Source organism: Lepidochelys kempii, chromosome 11, assembly GCF_965140285.1.
Source record: "Lepidochelys kempii isolate rLepKem1 chromosome 11, rLepKem1.hap1, whole genome shotgun sequence".
In the NCBI taxonomy this organism is placed as follows: Eukaryota; Metazoa; Chordata; order Testudines; family Cheloniidae; genus Lepidochelys; species Lepidochelys kempii.
The window spans coordinates 2498966-2521714 of record NC_136390.1 but is presented as its reverse complement, the minus strand read 5'-3'; the positions used below and the strand labels follow the sequence as shown (position 1 = coordinate 2521714).

Genomic DNA, 22749 nt, shown 5'->3' with positions numbered 1-22749 from the left:
CACTGGCAGAACTTGGAATAAAACTCAGCTCTCCCATCCAGAGCCAAGCAGGGATGCAAGATCTCCTGAGTTCCGGTTCCATGCTTTAGCCTGGCTGAGCAGAAGCCATTGCCCTGCTGGCCACGCATTTCCCCTGAGATGAATCCTCTTCAAAACAGAAAACAACATTTTAATGAAATAAAAGCTGATCAGCTTGTTCCGCTGTGTCCTGCTCTGAGCTGGGGCGGTCTGGCTTGATCAAAGGCTCCTGCCGGTCATTATCTAGCTGTAATGATGTAATTGGCTCCCGGCGTGGGCAATCTGCTGACTCCCTAACAAGCCTGCTCCTTCCCAGGGGCTCTTTATGGGTCCATTAAAGGCGCATCCCCGTGGCTGTTATTGCTCCGGCAACCGCCTGCCACTCTTGCCCCGAAGGCAAAGCATGTTTCCCCGGCGGAAAGCGTTTTATGATTCTCTGGCTCTTTGTAAATGAGCCGGGTGGCAGCTGCCGGTGGGTTAACTCAATGGGCTGTGAATGGAACTCGGGCCTTGATGCCTCCGTTGCTGGGTGCTCGAAGTGTCCTCCGTCTGGGGCTTCCCATCAGTTTAACTGCGCTGGTCCCCAGGCAGTCCCCCTACCTTTCCCAGCAGGGCGGGTGCGGGAAGGGGCATTGCCTTGGGCAGGGATTGGTCCCCATTCTGGCAGTCTCAGCAAGGAGTCCCTGCGCTCCGGTGGATCTCCTGGGGGAAGCAAAATGGGAACTATAATGACGAAACAATACAGAAATGAGGATTTCACAACTACGTCTATAAAGACATAAGGGTTTCCCAGCTGTGTCTATTGATAAGTGAGTTCTTACTGAACAGAAAACTATCAAACTAAACTTCCTTTTACATCCTCTAGGCTCTTCCTGTTCTCTGGAGGTGATAGATCAGATCACCTTTCGAACAGCCCCAGGTTGCCTTATTTCAATGTGACTAGTTTGGAATGGGAGGAGGTGACCGGTCGCTTCCCAGCTAATGGCTGCCCCCGCTGCTTAGCCAAAGATCTCAGCCTAAGAACAGGGCCTCAGCCTGTCACAGGGAGAAAAGGCCTTATACAGTCAGACAGTGATTTTGAGTCTCTCTTTTGTACTTCTAGAACTAGCTAAGTGATAAGAATACATCTAAATTCTTAGAGTATAGGCCTTTACAGACAGGCCTGAATATCTATATCCTAACACTGTTAACCTCTGCCCTGCTGCACATCATGACCCTGCAGATAGCACCTTTTGCCCCCACATCGGAAAGCCTCTTGCCCAGATTATTACAGGTGGGGAAACTGAGGCATGGCAAGCCAGTCCCTAGTCCAAGGTGACCTACCAATTGTCTCCTCCTCACCCCAGACATTCTGTGCAAGTGAGGGTAGCGACCTGGAACATCAACACACTCAGATTCTCATCGCTTCTACCAACCTGAAGCGTAACTACAGCGAGGCCCAAGGAGCAATCGATCTGAAGAGGACTGAATTGCAATAAAGCACTAGCCAGAGACGTGGGAAGTAGGGGTGCAGGGGGTGCTTCAGCACCCCCAGGGGTCCCACTCCCCAGCTGCTAGCTCTGTGCATAAAACTTGGGGGTGATTCCTGTGCCTATGCCCTGCTCCCGGCCCTCCACCCGCACTCTGCTCCCCAACCCCTCACCTCACCTGGGGCTCCGGTCCCAGCTGCTGGCCTAGGGCCCCGCGCCTGCCCCAACTCCGCTCCCGGGCCTCTGCTCCTGGGGCCCTGGCTGCTGGCCCTGTGCCCAGGGCCCCATGCCCGGCCCCCTGCTCAGTGGGGGCCCTGTTCCCAGGGCTCCACGCCTGGGGCTCCGCACCTGGCCCCATGGACGGGGCTCTGCTCTTGGCCCCGCACGTGGGGTCCCGGTTGCCGGCCCCCGCCTGGGACTCCGCTCCTGGCCCCACATCCACCCCCGGCTGTGGTCTCAGCTCCCTTACCCCTTTCTGGGTGCCCCCCTCCTGGAGACACAGCCCTGCGCCCCACCTCTGGGCGGGGGGGGGTAACGGGGCTGGCTTTCAGTACCCCCACTACTAAAAATGTCCCAGAGCCACTGGCACTAGCAGACAACACATATGGAAGGGGAGGCGTTAGATCGTAGCACTGTATTTTGAGACGATCGTTCACGAGAACAGGAGCTCTGGTGGCTTTATTAGCCAGCCAAATACCTAATCCCTAATCCCAAGCCATTTTTAACGTGTTGCTTTTCATAACACAGCAGAGAGAGACTTTCACAATCTAACCATGCTGGTCGGTTAGGTAGAGATCTGCTGCCAAGAGTGACCTCCCTGCGGTGCAGACACATGATTTCAACAGAGATTTAGAACAAAGAGTCCTTCCTCCTGCCTGTTTGACTTTGTGGTTCTGAAGAGTTGGACGTTCGCAACGATCAATTTATTTATTGACCAATAGCTGAATATGGGCAGGAATTAAATCAAATCTCTCTTGGGCCGCAGTCATGGAACTGTGACTGAATCTCTTGCGATGATATTATGGATTATTCGTTTTTGTTTGCTGTGTCGGAATTGCCCGGCTCTGTGGACAGGTGATTTTTGTAGACGTTGCTCTTTAAATAAATAAAAAAACCCAAGAATTACATCTCTAGCTATTTAGAGCTATCGACAGCTCGTTATTCGTTTTCTCACATACGCAGCCTTTTTGATCGGCAATTAATTTAAATCGGGGGGGGGGGGGGTTAAAGGCCTTTTTTGTATATGTTGCTGCTTTGTCTTCTCTTTGAAGGGGGCACCCTGTGCAGTAGCTTAGACTCTTGCTCAAAGTGTCAAGGGATCTTTCACAGCCATGAGCGAGCATATCAGTCACTTGGTTTTAGGCCTGAGTTTAAAAAAAACACTTGGCACAACGCCTCCGGCTGGGTGGGCCACCCAACTCCCTCCAGCGCAGCGCCCCCCCGGCTGGGTCGGCCACCCCGCTCCCTCCAGCGCAGGCCCCCCCTCCCCCGCTGGGTGGGCCACCCCGCTCCCTCCAGTGCAGCCCCCTAGCCCTATCCTGTGATGTGGGGCTCAGCACTGACTCTGAAGAGCGAATGCCCCCGCTGAGCACCCTCCAGACTCCCCCCCACCCAGCATCCTGGGTTGTCCTTGGGGGCTCTGGCCAAATTTTGATCGGGCCTGACCTTTGTAAGTTCCTTGGAGGCAGCGAGGTGATGGTCTCCTGTTTGTGTATCCGGGGGGGCGGTCTCCAAAGGACAGGGAGGCTGGGGAGATCTTACGCCATCTGGGCCCGATGTCATCATCGCTGCAGGCTCGTGCTGCTTAGACAGGAAATGGTCTTGCTTATTCATGAGCCGGTTAGATTCTCGAGCAGTCTAGGGCGTGTCACTGTCCCAGCGGTCTAGGCAGAGAATAACGCTGCAATATGGTCTCTTTCCCGGCAGGAGGCTGTGGCCTGTCCCGGGGGAGAGAGGAGGATGAGCCCCGCGCCCCCGTCTGCAGTGTCGCCCGGCTCGTGTCACGCTGCACTGGCTGACCCCGTTCCGACCTGCCGCCAGCGCTGAGCGAGAGGATGGAGAACTCCTCCGGGCACGCCGGGGCGCAGGGGAGCTCCCCGATGCGCTTCATCTTCTGGCTCTCGGGCCCACTCTCGCTCTTCATCATCCTGGCCAACCTCTTCATCATCCTCGGGATCCTCTGCAACCGGAAGCTGCACGGCCCCGCCAGCTGGTTCTTTCTCAGCCTGCTGTCGGCTGATCTCCTGGCCGGGGCGGCCCTGCCCTTCATCCCTCGGATGCAGTTCGAGGATAGCCGGGGATACCACATCTGCTTCTTCGTCCACGTGGCCCCCAACTTCCTCTTCCTCGCCTTGCTGGCCAACCTGCTGGTGGTGCACTACGAGAAGTACTTATGCATCAGCTACCCGCTGCACTTCCATTGCTTTTGGGTGCACCGCTGGGTGCCCCTCTGCCTGCTGCTGACCTGGGTGCTGCCTCTACTCTTTGCCTGCCTGCCAGTGCTGGGGTGGAACCACTGGGGACCCAGCTCCAACTGCTCCTACCACCAGGTCTTCCCCACTGCCTACCTCTACCTGGAGATCTACGGCTTCCTCATCCCCTCCATCCTGGCCATGGCCTTCATGTCCATCCAGGTGCTGCGGGCGGCCAGGCACCAGCTGCAGGAGATCAAGAAGGTGCTGCGCTCCGTGAACCAAGGCCAGGGCCCCTCGGAGCTGGAGCAGCAGCTGGAGCTGAGGCATGCCAAGTGCATCGCCAGCCTCTCCCTGATCTTCCTGGTGTGCTGGGTGCCCTACGTGGCCGGCCTGCACGTCTCGGTGCTGGCCATCCAGAACCGCAGCTTCATCGACAAGTACACCCTCCTCATCCTCACCTGCGTGGGGAGCAGCAGCGCCGCCGTGGTACCCATCACTCTGGGCTTCTGCAACCGCCAGTACACCCAGTTCTGGAGGGAGGTGGTGGCCAAGGGCTGCGCTGGCTGCAGGGCGCGGTGCTGCGAGCGAGGGGAGGCCGGGCGCCAGCAGGGTGGGACGTCACAGAGCGGGGCCTCTTGCCTTCAGGCAGAAGGTGGGGCTCCAGCTCCCAGCTGATGCCCTGGCCCCTGCGATGGAGACACCAAACCTGCGATCGTGGCCTCTTGCCACAACAAGGCAAGTCTGGGACTTGCTGGGGATGCAGCAGCTAAAGGGTCAGCGTGGACCTTTCAGAGGGATCCAATGATTTACTGGGCCATTATATTTTAATGACCGAGGCAGGCAGGTAACCTCATCCTCCCCCGCCCACACACGGATGCTGGGCTGGTCATTGCTGTTTTCTGCACTTTGGTTGGCCTAAAGAATAAGCTTGGGTCTCATGCCCCGGCCAGTCAGATTTTGGTACATTAGTTTTTCAAAGCATCTCGTCGATTCCGAGAATGATCTCGGCTTCTGAGTGGCTGGTTCCTCGCTAAACGATCCTCCCTCCTGCAACCTCACTGGCTGGGGTGGCTTCCATCTGGTGTGCTTCCATCCCACGACGATACTCATCAATTATATTTGTTCTCTGGGGGTAAGACCTGAGTTTCTGGGCTGATGTGGGCTCCGATCCTGCCAGGGTCTAGCAGGTGCCCTGACCTCTCCGGATCGGACCCACCTGAATTCTCAGCTCCTTTGTTGACGTTAACCCCGCAGTGAATATGTGAGTCGCTGCGCCCCGTCGGGACAGGCTACAGGGCGAGGTTTGTATTAACGCTCGGAGTTAGGCCAGTGGGGCTTGGAATTCCTGGGGCCCCAGTACCCTCCCTGGCACAACTCCCTGCCCCCCAAGTGCAATTAGACGATAGCACCCCTGAAACAGTGGGGTTACTGCTGCTTGGGTCCCAAATGGGACTAGGGCCCGGCACCCCCGTGGGCTCAGAGACAGGAGCTTCAAGGGCTTATATCACTTCAAGGCAGAGCTCTGTTAGCAGTCACTTTTCCTTCCTGTCCCCTGCTAGGCCGAGCTGCTGCTGGGTCTCCATGTGGGTAAAAACCGCAGCCCCCAGGCAGCGAGCCGTGTTGGCGGAGACCAAAAGTGACTGGCTGGAGAGGTTCATTGGTGGGGAGAGGAGCCTATGGGATTCAGGCACCTTCGCCCCCTGTACGGCAGTGCCCAGGGCCGTCTCAGGTCTGGGTGCCCTTCAGCCTGGCTCTGAGAGCGCCAAGCCACTCCACGCACGGTCCACGCCCCGCTCCTCGGACCGCCTCTCCCGCTGAGAGGCACAAGCGTCAGGCCACGGAGCAGGGAAGGGGTATCCCGCGCGGCGGGGTCCCTGCGCCTGGGATGTTCGGTTCCGGGCACACTAAGCCGCCCAACCCGGGTCCTGGACTCAGCCCAGTGCCTTCGCCCAGGCCCTGGCACCATCTCTGCCGCAGCCCCTGGTGTTGAAAGGAGATTCCCCATTTTAACCTCGGCCCTGGCTTGTAAAGCCCAGTCTGCCACCAGACCTCCGAGCCTCCCGCCTCGGGCTAATGCATTTGCTGCTGGGCCCTGTTCATCCAGGGCCTGCGGCCCGGTTCCTCATACGGCTTGTGCGTCACTGGTTGGCAGCGGTGGGAGCCCCACTGAACGGGGGAGGGAGTCGGCTGAGCCCGGGATCCCGGCTCTCCTGGAAGGGAGAGTCAGGTTCCCGCCTCCTTGGCCGCTGGGTCCCTCTCTGCAGCGCGCTCCCACCCACGGTTTATCCCACAGCCCAGCTGCTTCCCAGGGCCTTCTGCTTTGCGACTGTTTATTTTTATCCGTGAGCCTTTTTCCAGGCCTCATGGGGAATTTCCATCCCGGCTGGGCCTGCCCCACCAGCCGGCTCCTGGGCCTTGTCCCTGGGCTCCCTCCCTGTTTAGCGGGCGATTCCTGGGGATGGCAGTGTGGGGGGCGAGCCAGGGCTGAGGGCCGGAAGGACCTGCTCTGTCCTGCTGTGTCCCACCACCCTCCGGGCCCGGATCCAGCCCTGGCCAGGAGCTGGGGGAAGGACCTTGAGGGGGCTGGGACACGCCACGGGGAGACCAGCCCGTCCCCTTTTATGGCCAGGGGCAGTTAGTGCTGAGGGAAGGGAACCAGAGCGAGGACCAGGGCAGGGGCATCCAGGAACAGGTCTCTCCAAACGGCTCCACCAACATCCCCCAATCCTGATCCCCAGCCTCCCCCCGCAGATATTCCACTCCGGGCCCCCACCCCACTCTGCGGCCGCCCCACGGTGCCCCCACCACCCAGGCCAGGCTGGCGTGGGATGGAGACCAGCCAGGGAAGGCCCCTCTAGATGCCGGGGCGGAGCGAGACCGGCCCTGACGGATCCATCCCAGGCAGGTCTCTGGGGACCTGCTCCATAGCAGCCGCTGGTTTGATCGCCGAGTCTCAGCGCGTCATTAGAAACCAGCACATTGCACAAGAGGCGGGGGGAGGGTTCCCCTGTGGAGCCCCCCCGAAGCTGGCCAGGGCGAAGACTGTCTGAGACAGGCTGCCCCCTTCTGTGCGTGTGCGAGGGATGGACAGGGGATGCTCCTTTATACGTTTCCTGGGGGTTCTGTTGCCTGCCTGCATGCCCCCCTGCCTGTGACCAGGTGCCAGCCTGCAGCACCCCTATTCTCCCCCGATGGTGGGGTCCCCTTTCCCCCACGGGGCCCCGATGCCCATAGTGCTCTCATTTCCTTCCAGCTCCTGGTGCCCTGAATCTTCCCTGGGTCCTGGTCCCTGCAATACCCCCATTCCATGCTGGGGCTCATATCTCGCCCCCCTGGGCCTTGTACCTGTGGTATCCCTTCCCCTATCTATGCCATCTCGGGGCCGTGTCCTGTTTTCCATATCACCCACCTCTTAGCTAAGCAAATCGGCCAGCCCAGGGATTTGCATAGGGAGCTGGCTCCGTTGGAGAGACACGCCTTCGCACCAGCAACGGGCCTCGCCCCCGGGCCTTGTCCCTGTCAGCGGCTTCACCCGGCTGCAGTGGCTCTGGGCCTGGGGCTGCTGCTGCGCCCTCTGGCTTGAAGCAGTAATAAAAGACACCATCATCGTCACCGCCCCAGCCCGGGTGGGTCTGTTTGCATGACGCCTGTTCGCATGCGCCCCCTCGGGATTTGCATAGCCCTGGGTGCGCCTTTCCTGGCTCGCCCGCAGCCCGCGAACTCTGCTGCTGGCCTTCACTCCCCTCCCTGTTAGCAGGGAGTTGAACCAGAGCAGGAGAACCAGTTTGAACCAGTGTTTCTACTTGAACCAGAACCCAACCAGACCCAGAATTTTGTCCTGCCGGCCGCACGCCCCAGAAAGGTGGGTTACCGGCTAACAGAAAGGACCAGCATTTTTTGAGCTCACTTTTCAAAATGCGGCTGGGATCGTACGCTCGTTAGTAAACGAGCCAACGCAAGAGGCCTGTGAGTGCGGCCAGAAAGGCCTGGCCCAGGCTGATGAGCATGGGCTGAGATGAGAAGGAGGCCCACCCCCAAGAGCAGGGAGGGAGAGGGATGCAGCCGGGGGCCCAGAGCTAGCGGCCCACTTTCTGAGACTCCACCCTGGGGGAAGAAGAGGTGGGATTGTCCCTTAGCAATAACTCTTCAAACGCAGGGGAAAAGTAACGGTTCGCAAATCCTTCTTCTCCTCCAACAGGTCTCCTTCTGCCCATCCCCAACCCCTGGGGCAGCGTCTCACGCCCATGCCCCAAACTGCAGTGTCTCTTCACCACTGGGGTCCAATACGCCAGTGCAGGTATCAGAAGCTGGTACTTGATTTCGCTCAAAGTGTTCATAAAAAATCGACTGTTTGTTCGACAGGCCAAAAAAACCCTAGGAAAACTCATGTGAAATTAAAATTAACAAATAAATTAGTGGTCAAACAATCAGAAGAGTTTCCGTTTTACGTTTCAACTCTCTTTTTGGAGTTTGCGTCCACTAAGATTGAGATCTGAGCTGAGCCGTTATTGTCTTTTGGTGGCTTGAACTGGAACCGGACCCGAACACTCTGAATGCAACTGAACCTGGGCCTGAACTGAGCTAAAATAAATAGCGAGGGCACCAGGGCGAGCGTGAAGGAGACTGCACCCAGAAGGGAGCAACCAGTGCTGCTGGAGATGGGCAAGACACTAGATCCCCCCCGGGTGACTGTCCTGGACCTATAGGGAATAGGAGCAACTCTCATGGGGCAGCCCTGGCCCAGGGAGGGGCAGCTATGGGGAAGGTGGACCGCGGTTTCAATGGCATTACACTGGATCTTCTGCATTGACAGCGAGAGCAGAATGTGGCCAGACACCTTCACCGTTTGCCCTTGGTTACATCTGTACACTGGCTGTTTCCTCCGGCCCAGGAGCCCACAGTACAGAACCAGGGCAAATCAAACGGGACCCGAACACACCCAAACCTCGGAACCAAAGTCCAGGAGCCAAACAACCACTCAGCCGCTTTGCATTTGTGTTGCTACCTAGCTATTGCCTTGTCTTCTCATTTGGCTGTAAATTTGGCTGCCACAGAGTTAATATAGGCCGGACACCTTCCCCTCCTCTCAGGTGTAGACCCAGTCCCCATACCGTAGCCCAAACGATCTGCTCTCTGGGTGGCTGTTGGGCAGGTGAAGGTGTTAATGTGGTTTGAAGGATGTCCCTCGTCATATACCTGCAGCCTGGCCCTGCTACCTGTGAGCTCCCAAGCTAAGCCGTCTCGAGTGGCTGGCACTTGGATGGGAGATGCTCCAGGTAAAAATTCATGGGTTTGAAGGCCCGAAGGGACTTTTCTGATAATCTAATATGACCAGGCCAGTGATTCCTGCATCATCCCCATCACTTCTGTTTGGGTTAGAGCATCCAGTCGTGACTTCCAGAGATGAAGGATCCAGGTGAGTTGTTCCAATGGGTAATTACCCCGGTACCAATTCCAGTGATAACGCAATCCCTGCGTGTCTAGCTTGGGAAGTGCTTGGAGATCTCTCAGGCTGAAAGGCAGCAGAGAGAGAGAGACGCACAGCAGGGTTCTTGCTCCCATTCACAGGGGAAATGAAAAGAGGCCCCCGATTTCATTTCCTGAGCTGATGGCCTTTTGCTTTGGCTGGTGACAAACTGAGTTGACCTGGAAAGCTCAGGCCGTCCCTCGAGTCTCATCTTGCAACCAGAAAGAGGATCTGCAGCTGCACCTCACTTCTGCTTCCCTGCTGGGGGCGCTCCGGGAGAATCTCAGCAGCATGTGAATCAGCAAGGGCGTGAGGAGGGGAGGACAGTGCCTGGAGACGTCCGGTCTGGCCTCTGCTGGACTCCCGGGGCGGGGAGCGGAATCTTCCTGAAGCATCACTGTCATGGGGCCAGTGACCCGCCACAAGAATCAAGCCCTCACTGGCCCCATGACGGCCCTAGCAACTCCGCCTGGGGTACCGTGGGCGGGGGCTTATTGCCATTTGGTAGTGGGGCATCTGAACCCTATAAGAAGGCTGCAGGATCAGTCCAGATGGGGCTCCCCAGGGAGGGAGAGGGAGGGGAAAGGGCCAGGGAAGGGCCGCGAGCGAGGAGAGGTCATGAAAAGGTAGCTCCCAGGGAGGGAGTGGGTAATTTGAAAGCACCCAAAAAGGAGAGAACTAAAAGGCTTGTTCCTAGGGAAGGTGCAGGGGAATGGAGAGACCGCTCCGGAGGAGGGACTGCTAACCTCAGTTTGGATGGGGAGGAATGGGTGGGCCCAGAAGGCCAGGGGCTCATGACTGCTTTTGAGAAGAGAAGAATGAACTGGAGATTAAGACTATTTCCGGAAGCTGGGCTGACCTGTGTCAGTTTTCATTCCCGAGGCGTTACTGACAAGGCCAAGAGCTTGTGTTGGACTGGTTTCCACTGGGCAGAAGGGAAATGGAGCGGCTCACGGCTGTGAGTGCCAACTTCCAGGCCGACTGGCAAGAAGCAGGGCAGAGACCCCGACCTGGTGGTACATTCTATCATTAGATTTCACCAACCCACTCACAAGTGTGAACTGTTAAACCACTCTACCGGTCTCACGATGGAGTCACAGACAGCCACGCTGGGCACTCCAGTCTATCTAGCCACCCAGGCAAGCTGGACTGAGTGATAGCTGGTTGCTATACACCAAAGATCACAAAATATTCAGGTTACACCCAGTCCCAAGAGACCTGTCACTTACCCCAGGTCAGTTTGCACCTTAGATCTCACACCAAAGACAGCACTTGTCGCCAATCCTATAGCAAGCTAACAAAGGATTTATTAACTACGAAAAGAAATGAGTGAGTTATTCCAAGGTTAAAGCAGGTAAACATAGATACACAAATGAGTTACAGTCCATGGTTTTAAAAGGTGACTGAGTTGTTGTAATCTGTCAGCTCTGAATGCCTTTTAGGGCTAACCCAGGTAGAGCCTGGGGATCTCTGCGTTTCTTTCGTAGCTGGAGCCCCATGAGAGACCAAACAGATGAAACCTGTTTTTCGTTCCTTCTTCCAGAATTCGAGCTGATGGGCCAAGCCCTTTTCCATGTAGCCAATTAATGCAAAGCCCCTTTGAGCTCTGAGAGCCCTTCTTGATGGGCAGGAGATGTTTCCTCCTGACAGAGTCACAGCGAACTTTTTTTATAGTTAGAAAGCAAAAATGTAAATGTTACTTTAGAGCACGTGCTAATGCTATTACAAGTAAGATTAATGCAGGCAGCGGCTCACAAGCATTTCATAACATCTAAGCACTAAACACATTGTTATGAAGCCACTACCCCTCTTAGCCAGACGAACAGGCAGGTGAAATGGATGATTTTCCCGCAGTGAATCAGTCGGTGTCACAGAGGCCCAAACCCTGGGTGCGATCTTGGACAATCACATGCCACGTTTCCGACTCTGGTGATTTTAGCAAGAATCGCACGGTACTGGATGTTTTACTTAAAGCCCCAGCATCTGGAGTCATGTGATTAGGGGAGAATCTCCGCTGTCTGTAAAAAAAAAACCGGGTCTAGCTCTCCTGGCTGCAGAGCAAAACCTGAGTGTGTGACCTGAGGGCTCAAAAGCCAGGAGGCAAAGAAAGGAACTCAACGTGTAGCTCTTCAAATCTCATGATTTGTATGACATGCCGGCGATTTTTTTGGGGCCTGTCTCATGAGTTTCTAATGTTTCTGGCTGGTGGCACCATGCATCTGATGACGAGAGCCTCTTCCATCTCCTAAGAGCGCAGGATTTCTAGCCTTCCCCGGAGAGGCACAGACATAGATGGAAATGACTTACCAGGTCCTAGCTCTCCCCTGTGCAGGAGCTGGGACAGGAGTGATCCTGCAATGAGTTCTCCAGTCTAGTTTTAACTGACTCAAGCAATGTACCTTTCACCATGTCTCTAAGCACATGGATCCCTCTCTCTCTCTCGCTTGCAGCCTGACTGGCTTTTCTGATGCACTCGTCCCTTTGAGATTGGCTGGAAGTGATCCCCTCCAGGGAGCAACCGGAAAAAAACCTAGCCAGCAGGTGCTTGCAAGTCACACACCGAGTTGCTTTAAAGTTGACCCCTAGCATAGAATCATAGAATCATAGAATATCAGGGTTGGAAGGGACCCCAGAAGGTCATCTAGTCCAACCCCCTGCTCAAAGCAGGACCAATTCCCAGTTAAATCATCCCAGCCAGGGCTTTGTCAAGCCTGACCTTAAAAACCTCTAAGGAAGGAGATTCTACCACCTCCCTAGGTAACGCATTCCAGTGTTTCACCACCCTCTTAGTGAAAAAGTTTTTCCTAATATCCAATCTAAACCTCCCCCACTGCAACTTGAGACCATTACTCCTCGTTCTGTCATCTGCTACCATTGACAACAGTCTAGAGCCATCCTCTTTGGAACCCCCTTTCAGGTAGTTGAAAGCAGCTATCAAATCCCCCCTCATTCTTCTCTTCTGCAGGCTAAACAATCCCAGCTCCCTCAGCCTCTCCTCATAACTCATGTGTTCCAGTCCCCTAATCATTTTTGTTGCCCTTCGCTGGACTCTCTCCAATTTATCCACATCCTTCTTGTAGTGTGGGGCCCAAAACTGGACACAGTACTCCAGATGAGGCCTCACCAATGTCGAATAGAGGGGAACGATCACGTCCCTCGATCTGCTCGCTATGCCCCTACTTATACATCCCAAAATACCATTGGCCTTCTTGGCAACAAGGGCACACTGCTGGCTCATGAAGCCACCTCCCCAGCGTAGCAGTGAGGGGCATCTTAATGAACGCCTGGAAGGGCCCACCTCTGCAGCAAGCTTGCAAGCTGATTAGCTCTGCCCTTCAGCCTCCTTGTGCGTGTGTCCCACAGAAGGGCAGGGAGCTATAGTCCCAAACACCAGGCCAAATCCACCCTGGCGTAATGCCACTCGCTTGGGTGGCATCTAGGCTCTTGGCCTATTCTCTTCGGCAGAGCACAGCACCACCTGGAGGAGACTGGGCCACTTTCGTATTCCCGGCACGACATGGGGAGAGACCTTGCTCGGCTGGGCAAGGTCCAGTTGCACATTCAAAGCCAACCTGAAGCATTTAAAGCCTGTTTTAATAAAATGCCATTCCTGGGTTGATCTCGCCTCTTATGCTGAAGCCCATCACCATAGCATTGAGCCACGAGGCTGGGTTCACGTTCCCTGCTATAGAACCCCTGTATAAGCTCTTGAGAGCAAGACCCTTAGAAAAGGGATTCGCCTTTTACATGGCATGGAGAAGAGCCAGCTGGAGCAAAACGGGACGCTCAGCTTGGGTTCAAAGCGGCCATGTGTGTTTGGCTAACTCTTGGTGCAGCAGGGGGAAGGGTGCACATGGCAGATTAGCCTCACTTGTGTCTTGTTTAACCTGACCATTTTATATTAAATGTGGGCCAGATGCTGCTCTCAGCCACTGGTGTAAATCTGGAGTCACTCCACTTCAGATTCAAAGCCTGTCACGCTATTTAATAGTGTCTCCCACAGCCTGGCTCACAAAATGCTGAGCAGCTACTAACCCCCAACACACACCGTAATGGTGACAGGGACCAGCTGACTTTGACAGGCCTGAACTGGGGTGCAGGGAACAGTCGGGCCCGTGATATTGTCTGTGTAGATTGTCACTGTGGGAAAGGGCCTGTCTCTCACCGCGTGTGTGTACAGCGCCCCACGCAGGCGGCTGGGATCTCAGGCACTGCCCTAATGCAATGCCACCAGCACGTGTCAAAGCAAAGGTCAATTACAACGTGCTGCAGTTTAAACGGTGTTTCTAGTGGCCTGCCCTGGGGCTTGACATCCCCCCGCAAGCCACTCTTGTGTCCCGTGCTGGGGAGCACAGACCCGCTATCATCCATTCTGACTTGCTCCAGAAATGCGCTGTTTAAATACTTTTGCTGGACGCAGAGTAATTTTGGACTCTCTGTATAAAGATTAACGGTAAAGCGCTCTCTCCCCGACTTGGCTTCAGATCCTGTGTGCCCAGCGCTTCGCACCTGTTAGGATATAGATATAGATATAGATAGGCCTGTACTTTAAGAATTTAGATGTATTCTTATCACTTGGCTAGTTCTAGAGGTATAAAAGAAAGAATCAAAATCACTGTCTGCCGGTGTAAGGGCCTTCTCTCACTGCGACAGTCTGAGGCCCTGTGCTTAGGCTAAGGCCTTTGGCTACGCAGCAGAGGCAGCCCTAAACTGGGAAGCGACCGGTCACCTCCTCCCATTCCAAACTAGTCACATTGAAATAAGGTGCTATTGGGCTGTTAGGATACAATCCTGTCCTGATAGTGCCCATCACCTCCAGAGAAAGGGAAGTGCCTAGAAGATGTAAAAGGAAACTTGGATGGATAGCATCCTGTCTGGCAAGAACTCACTTATCAATAGCTGGGATGTGAAATCCTCATTTCTGTGTTGTTCTGTCATTGTAGTCCCCATTTCCCCATTGTTTGTCTGTATAATCTCTGTCTGGTTCTGGGATTGTTCCTGTCTGCTGTATAATTAATTTTGCTGCGTGTAAACTAATTAAGGTGGTGGGATATAATTGGTTAAATAATCATGTTAGGATTGGTTAGTTAAATTTCAGGAAAATGGTTGGTTAAGGTATAGCTAAGCAGAACTCAAGTTTTACTATATAGTCTGCAGTCAATCAGGAAGGGGGAGTGGGAGGGGAGATGGGAACAGCGAATGGGGGTGGGAAAATTGGAATCATGTTTTGCTAAAGGGGGAGATGGGAACAGGGAATGGGGGTAAGAAAATTGGAATCATGTTTTGCTAAAGGGGGAAATGGGAACAGGGAATGGGAGTAAGGAAATTGGAATCATGTTTTGCTAAAGGGGGAAATGGGAACAGGGAATGGGAGTAAGGAAATTGGAATCATGTTTTGCTAAAGGGGGAAATGGGAACAGGGAATGGGAGTAAGGAAATTGGAATCATGTTTTGCTAAAGGGGGAGATGGGAACAGGGAATGGGAGTAAGGAAGTTGGAATCATGTTTGGCTAAAGGGGGAGATGGGAACAGGGAATGGGAGTAAGGAAGTTGGAATCATGTTTGGCTAAGGGTAGGAATGGGAACAGGGACACAGGTAAGGCTCTGTGGTGTCAGAGCTGGGAAGGGGGACACTAAGGAAGGAAACTGGAATCATGTTTGCTGGAAGTTCACCCCAAAAAACATCGAATTGTTTGCACCTTTGGACTTGGGGGATTGTTGCTCTCTGTTCATGCGAGAAGGACCAGGGAAGTAAGTGGGTGAAGGAATAAGCCCCCTAACAGCCCCCCTCAGCTTTTACAAGCACCAGGGATGCCGACTGTTCCTGGGTTTGTGGGTCCCTGCAGCTTGCACAGCACGGCCTTGTCCTCTCTGCTGTGAGACGTGCTTTGCGTGCCTGTCCGGGCGGGGGACCCCCAGCTGCTCTCTGGAGCTGCGTCTGGGCCAGGGGATTGGACCGCCGCTAATTGAACCGATGCGACTGCACTGGCATAAACTCCCCCTGCGCACGCCAGGCTGCGTCAGTCGCAGCTTTGCCCTGCGTCCACCCGACCTGCAGCTGTGCTCACTTCTGGGAGCCTCGCCACAGTTCCTCCGACAGCCCAGTGGGACTGGGGGAGTAGAGATCAAACTCCCATAAACCCCTGGCAAAACCCCACAGTTCTGGTGGGAACTCCCATAAACCCCCAGGGGCTGCTACCGTGCCCTCGGCCTTTTCTCCCCATGCCTGCCCAGCACCAGGCTCCCCGCGGAGCAGAGGGGGTTGCTGCGGGAGCTTTGGGAAAGCAGCTGCTGGGTGGTGGTGGAGGGGCCAGTCTCTGACGCACTCGACCCCCTGAGATCCACAGAAGGTGGAGGTTGTAACACCAGCAGCCCGTCTCTGCCCGCCCCCCCAGTGCAGGCCCACCCAGACTGGCCTGGCTGTGTGTCCAGGCTGCATCGTCCAGCCCAGGCTCCGGGTCTCCCCGGACATTCGGACAGCGCTGAACACGCTGCTGGGGTTGTATCAATGGACCAGGCCATTACACTGGCGTGGGGGGGGGGTCAGCTCAGCAAGACTGGCTCTCCTTCCATTAAACACGCCCGGTCAGACGCCAGCCAGCTGTGGGTCAGAGGTGGCTTTTGAACAGGGCGACATCGTGTGGGGCTAGCCCGAGCCCTCCCTCGCCTCACCCACAGGGGCTGACCTGAGCCCTGACCCCATCCACAGGCATGGCTGACGTCGCCGATTCCACACACGCACCCCCGGCTGTTCCTCTGCACCCCACTTTTTTGGCAAACTGGGCATTTGTCCCGGTTGCGCTTGCCAGCTGATCCTGACAGCGGAGGCAAAGCCGATGAGGCACGAGTGGCCTTTCGCAGGGCGCGTTCCCATGGAAAATGCCCTGTGTTGCGAGGGCCGAGGGAGATCAGCCGCAAAGGGCCCCCGCGGAGAAAGGACGCAGCAGTCCAGGCGGCTGTTAATTAGCCGGTGTGAGTTACTCGCTGTCTGTGATGGGCGCCTCGAACCCACCCGCTGGAGTCTGCGTCCTCGTCCAGGCAGGGTGGTGGTTCCTTTCTTAGCCGTCCATCAAAGGGTCTCCTGCACCCTGACCCCCCCACTGCCATGCAGCCGTCCTCAGGATCTCCCCGTGGGACCCTCTGGAGGTGTTCCTTTCCCAGCCCAGAAGGGGTCCAGACCTGGGTGTGGGCCGTGGGCTGGCAGCCACGTAAGTGGCTGTAACGATGCTGGCTTTGGTGGGACACTTCTGAGAGTATCAGTTCAGGACAAATTGCATAGAGCAGGGCAGTTACAGCCCAAGGCTGGGGTTTCTCCACTTCTAAGGCACATCCAACCAGCCAGACAGAGAGGACTTTGGTTTTACCCCACTGGCTAACCACAAGTCACACAAGCAACTCCAGTTTCCCAGTATCCCCACCAGCGCCACTGGTTATGGGGACAGATGGTTGTGAAAACCGATACCCCAGTAAAAGAAAAAAGGTTCTCTCGATCCCAAAGGACCAAGCCCCAGACCCAGGTCAATGTACAAGTCAGCGGGGGGGCAGCCGGGACTCGGCGCGGGGCGGCAGCCGGGGCTCTGGGCGCGGGGGGGCAGCCGGGTCTTTGGGCGCGGGGGGGGCAGCCGGGGCTCTGGGCGCGGGGGGGCAGCCGGGGCTCTGGGCGCGGGGGGGGGCAGCCGGGTCTTTGGGCGCGGGGAGGCAGCCGGGGCTCTGGGCGCGGGGGGGCAGCCGGGTCTTTGGGCGCGGGGAGGGCAGCCGGGGCTCTGGGCGCGGGGGGGCAGCCGGGTCTTTGGGCGCGGGGGGGGCAGCCGGGACTCTGGGCGCGGGGCGGCAGCCGGGGCTCTGGGCGCGGGGGGGCGGCAGCCGGGTCTTTGGGCGCGGGGGGGGGCAGCCGGGACTCTGGGCGCGGGGGGGCAGCCGGGGCTCTGGGCACGGGGCGGCAGCCGGGACTGTGGGCGCGGGGGGGGCGGCAGCTGGGGCTGTGGGCGCGGGGGGGGCAGCGGAGCCCCTCATAAAACGTGGGGGGGGTGCTGCAGCACCTCCTGCACCCACAGTTCCCACGCCTTTGTTTGGGGGCCCTGTCGTTGGGGGCCCCCTGCCACAGCACGGTCTGTTGCGGGGTAAACCCGCTCCTGGTTGTAAAGTGCCTGGCTAAGTGTGCATGCGCTGACATCGCCACCTTGTGGCCGAGACCCGTGGCGTATAAAAGCTCTACTACCTCGGCAAGCCAGGGGATGCTCGCTCTCAGCTCTGGAGCTCGAGGCGTGAGTTCTGGAAGCCCGGGGGGTCTGTCCCGGCTGCTGAGAGCAGTGTCTATGGGCACATAGGTTCGGGGTGGCCCCTGTGCGCTGCTTTCAGGGCTGCTGCAAGCCGAAGCCGATGGGTGGGGGAGATGGACAAACTCAGGTTGACGCCGCTCCACCGTGAGCCCAATAACTGGGAGCGAGTCACCTCACTGGGGTTATCGGGCGCTGAGGCTGGTGGGGAAGGGTCAGAGAAGGGAGGGCCTAGGGGCTGAGACCCAGATGCAGGGGTCTGCTGCAAACCAGGATCTGCTGTCTCGCTCGTCTCATTACCCGCGTGCTGAGCACAGGGGTTGGGGTGGCTGGTGGCAGGGGAGGGGGGGGTCTCCCACCAGAAAGAGGGAGGGGATGGGGGGGCAAGGGGGGTTGGGGGGTTGCTCTCCAGGACCTAGTCACAGCTTGGGCTCTTGGCCAACAGAGGGCTTTTGGGAGGGGGGGGGCGTTCGGAAGGATCGGATTCCCCGGCTCCGTCTGGCATTACGGGAGGGGACGTTGTGGTCAGGACACCTGGGTTCTATTCCGGGCCTGGTCTCCTAGCATGTGCCAGGGCTGAGGATACGCACTAGATACCAAGCACGGCTTGGCTTCCTCCTGCCCGTCAGCGCGTGAAGGATAGTCTCCTTTTTCCGCGTTTTGGCCGTAGGCCTGATGACATCCTGCCCCCACCCCACAGGGGAATCACCCGTATCTCTCCACAAGCACCAAACTGCCTTTAAAGGGCAAGGAATTGTCCCGTTTGTTTCTGAAAAGCATCAGCTGCGCCAGGACTCCGCATGGCCCAGGGGTGGGTGGGACGCTGCGGGGAACTGCTGTCAGACAGAGCCGGGGGCTGGCGGACGAACCCTTTCCTATAATAAATGAGGCTGATTACAGCAGAGTAAATCCTGTCTCTTTGACATCGTCCAGAGCCCAGCCACAGCCCGCTCCTGATCGGCCCCCCACGCAAGGCCCATCTATCCCGCCCCGTCACTGATCCTTTACCGCCTTTGCTTCAGCTACATTTGTGCCTCTTAATATTTAAATTCTTAATTCGGTGGTTCCAGCTCACTGTCCAGGGCTCAGGCTTCATTCTCACGTGGTGAAAGCAGCCATTTTCTCCTGCAGAGCAGCCATGCAACGAGCCCTGACGCATGGGGGGGGGATCAGAGAACATCCAGCATGCAGCCCCTGCCTCTAGCATCCATCAGCTGGGACCTGGCCCGAGCCATAATGGACCTTGTTGTCCTGCTAAGGAGGCTGGAGAACCTCACGCGTGAAGGTTGGAGAAGATAACAGCACTTTGTCTTTCCAACAGAGGAGATGGGGGGGGGGCCACGCTTAGGACACCATTTCCAAGCCCCCACTTCAAACTTCCCTCTCTCCCCGTTATTCCAACACCCAACAAGCTCCAACATCCGGAACTTTCCCAATTTGGTACCCAGCCCCCATCTTAGAACAGCCAGACTGGGTCAGACCAAAGGTCCATCCAGCCCAGTATCCTGTCTTCCAACAGTGGCCAATGCCAGGTGCTTCAGAGGGAATGAACAGAACAGGGCAATTATTGAGTGATCCCTCCCGTCGTCCACTCCCAGCATCTGGCAGGCAGAGACTAGGGACACTCAGAGCATGGGGTTGCATCCCTGACCATCCTGGCTAATAGCCATTGATGGACTTGTCCTCCAGGAAGTTATCTATTTATAGTTTTGGCTTTCACAACATCCCCTGGCAATGAGTTCCACAGGTTGACTGTGTGTTTTGTGAAGAAATACTTCCTTTGGTTTGTTTTAAACCTGGTGCCTGTTAATTTCATTGGGTGACTCCTGGTTCTTGTGTTCTGTGAAGGAGTAAAAAAGGTGGAGAAAGGGGGGAGGCTGGTCTAGATTTGATTTTGACAAATAGGGAGGAACTGGTTGAGATTTTGAAAGTGGAAGGCAGCTTGGGTGAAAGTGATCACGAAATGGTCACGTTCACGATTCTAAGGAGTGGTAGGAGGGAGAACAGCACAACACAGACAGTGGATTTCAAGCAGGCAGACTTTAGCAAACTCAGGGAGCTGGTAGGTAAGATCCTATGGGAAGCAAGTCTAAGAGAAAAACAACTGAAGACACTTGGCAGTTTTTCAAAAAGACATTATTAAGGGTGCAAGAGCAAACTATCCCACTGCGTAGGAAAGACAGGAAGTCTGGCCAGGGACCACCCTGGCTTCACCAGAAGATCTTCAATGATCTAAAACTCAAACAAGAGTCCTTCAAAAAGTGGAAACTCGGTCAAATTACGAAGGATGGATATAAACAAATAACACAAGTATGTAGGGACAAAATTAGAAAGGCCAAGGCACAAAACGAGATCAAACTAGCTAGAGACATAAAGGGTAACAAGAAAATATTCTACAAATACATTAGAAGCAAGAGGAAGACCAAGGTCAGGGTAGGAGAGGGGAAAGACAATAACAGAAAATGTGGAAATGGCAGAGGTGCTTAATGACTTCTGTGTTTCGGTTTTCACCAAGAAGGTTGATGGTGATTGCATGTCTAACATAGTGAATGCCAGTGAAAATGATGTAGGATCAGAGTCTAAAATAGGGAAAGAACAAGTCAAAAATTACTTAGCCAATTTAGATGTCTTCAAATCACCAGGGCCTGACGAAATGTATCCTAGAATACTCAAGGACCTGACTAAGGAGATATCCGAGCCATTAGCAATTATCTTTGAAAAGTAATGGAAGACGGGAGAGACTCCAGAATACTGGAAAAGGGCAAATCTAGTGCCCATCTATAAAAAGAAAAATAAGGACAACCAGGGGAATTACAGACCAGTCAGCTTAACTTCTGTACCCGGCAAGATAATGGAGCAAATAATTCAGCAATCAATTTGAAAACATCTAGAAGATAATGAGGTGATAAGTAACAGTCAGCATGGATTTGTCAAGAACAAATGGTCTCAAACCAACCTGAGAGCTTGCTTTGACAGGGTAACAAGCCTTGTGGATGAGAGGAAGTGGTAGACGTGGTATATCTTGACTTTAGTAAGGCTTTTGATACTGTCTTGCATGACCTTCTCATAAACAAACTAGAGAAATGCAACCTAGATGGAACTGCTGTAAGGTGGGTGCACAGCTGGTGGAAAAATCGTTCCCAGAGAGCAGTTATCAGTGGTTCACAGTCATGCTGGAAGGGCATCATGAGTGGGTCCTGCATGGATCGGTTCTGGGGCTGGTTTTGTTCAATATCGTCATCAACGATTTAGATAACGGCATAGAGAGTACACTTATAAAGTTTGTGGATGATACCAAGCAGGGAGGGGTTGCAAGTGCTTTGAAGGATAGGATTACAATTCAAAATGATCTGGACAAACTGGAGAAATGGGCTGAAGTAAATAGGATGAAATTCAATAAGGACAAATGCAAAATACTCCACTTAGGAAGGAACAATCACTTGCATGCATACAAAATGGAAAATGATTGCCTAGGAAGGAGAACTGCAGAAAGGAATTTGGGGGTCATAGCAGATCACAAGCTAAATATGAGTCAACAGTGTAACGCTGTTGCAAAAAAAGCAAACATCATTCTGGGCTGTATTAGCAAGACACGAGAAGTAATTCTTCCACTCTACTCCGCGCTGATTAGGCCTCAACTGGAGTAGTGGGTCCAGTTCTGGGCGCCACATTTCAGGAAAGACGTGGACAAATTGGAGAAAGTCCAGAGAAGAGCAACAAAAATGATGAAAGGGAGGGAAGATTGAAAAAATTGGGTTTGTTTAGTCTGGAGAAGAGAAGACTGAGAGGGGATATGAGAACAGTTTTCAAGCACATAAAAGGTTGTTACAAAGAGTAGGGAGAAAAATTGTTCTTCTTAACCTCTGAGCACAGGACAAAAGGCAATGGGCTTAAATTGCAGCAAAGGCAGTTTAGGTTGGACATTAGGAAAAACTTCCTAACTGTCAGGGTGGTGAAGCACTGGAATAAATTGCCCAGGGACGTTGTGGGATCTCCATCATTAGGAATTTTTAAGAGCAGGTTGGACAAACACCTGTCAGGGATGGTCTAGATAATACTTAGTCCTGCCATGAGTGCAGGGGACTGGATTAGATGATCTCTCGAGGTCCCTTCCAGTTCTATGATTCTATTATTCTATAACACTTCCTTATTCACTTTCTCCACACCAGTCATGATTTTATATCATATCCCCCCTTAATCATCTTTTTTCCAAGCTGAAAAGTCCCAGTCTTATTAATCTCTCCTCATAGGGAAGCTGTTTCATGCCCCTAATAATTTTTGTTGCCCTTCTCTGTACCTTTTCCAATTCTAATCTATTGTTTTTGAGATGGTGCAACCAGAACGGCATTCAGCATTCAAGTTGTGGGCGTACCATGGATTTATATAGTGGTATGATGATATTTTGTCTCATTATCTATTCCTTTCCTAATGGTACCTAACATTCTTTTAGCTTTTTTGACTGCTGCTGCACACTGAGTGGATGAAGTATCCACAATGCCTCCAAGATCTCTTTCTTGAGTGGTAACAGCTAATGTAGATTATCATCATTTTGTATGGATAGTTGGGATTACATTTTCAAATGTGCATGATGTTGCATTGATCAGCATTGAATTTCATCTGCCATGTAGTTGTCCAATCACCCAGTTTTGTGAAATCCCTTTGTAACTCTTTGCAGTCAGCTTTGGACTTAAGTATCCTGAGTAGGTTTGTGTCGTCTGCAAATTTTGCCACCTCACTGTTTACCCCCTTTTCCAGACCATTTATGAATATGTTGAACAGGACTGGTCCCAGTATAGGCCCCTGGGGGACACCACTATTTACCTCTTTCCATCCTGAAAACTAATCACTTATTCCTACCCTTGGTTTCCTATCTTTAACCAGTTACCAATCCATGAGAGCACCTTCCCTCTTATCCCATGACAGCTTACTTTGCTTAAGAGCCTTTGGTGAGGGACCTTGTCAAAGGCTTTCTGTCCAACTACACTATACCCACTGGATCACCCGTGTCCACATGCTTGTTGACCCCTCAAAGAATTCTAATAGACTGGTGAGGCCTGATTTCCCTTTACAAAAGCTATGTTGACTCTTCATTTCTGTTCTTTACT

At 54.3% G+C, this 22749-nt stretch overlaps 1 protein-coding gene across 2 annotated transcripts; it reads left to right on the top strand.

The window, feature by feature from the left end:
- The first annotated feature begins 1858 nt into the window (after window positions 1-1858).
- On the top strand, window positions 1859-8421 carry GPBAR1 (G protein-coupled bile acid receptor 1). 2 transcript variants are annotated; one of them, XM_073304938.2, is made up of 2 exons: window positions 1859-2561; window positions 3414-8421. In XM_073304938.2, the coding sequence occupies exon 2, from the start codon at window positions 3542-3544 to the stop codon at window positions 4574-4576; it is 1035 nt and encodes a 344-aa protein (XP_073161039.1). In that variant the 5' UTR covers window positions 1859-2561; window positions 3414-3541; the 3' UTR covers window positions 4577-8421. The 2 variants fall into 2 exon arrangements, 1 of the variants encoding a protein (XP_073161039.1); XR_012154180.2 differs by lacking the exon at window positions 1859-2561 and having other exon boundaries at window positions 2716-5202; window positions 8100-8420.
- The last annotated feature ends 14328 nt before the right edge of the window (window positions 8422-22749 follow it).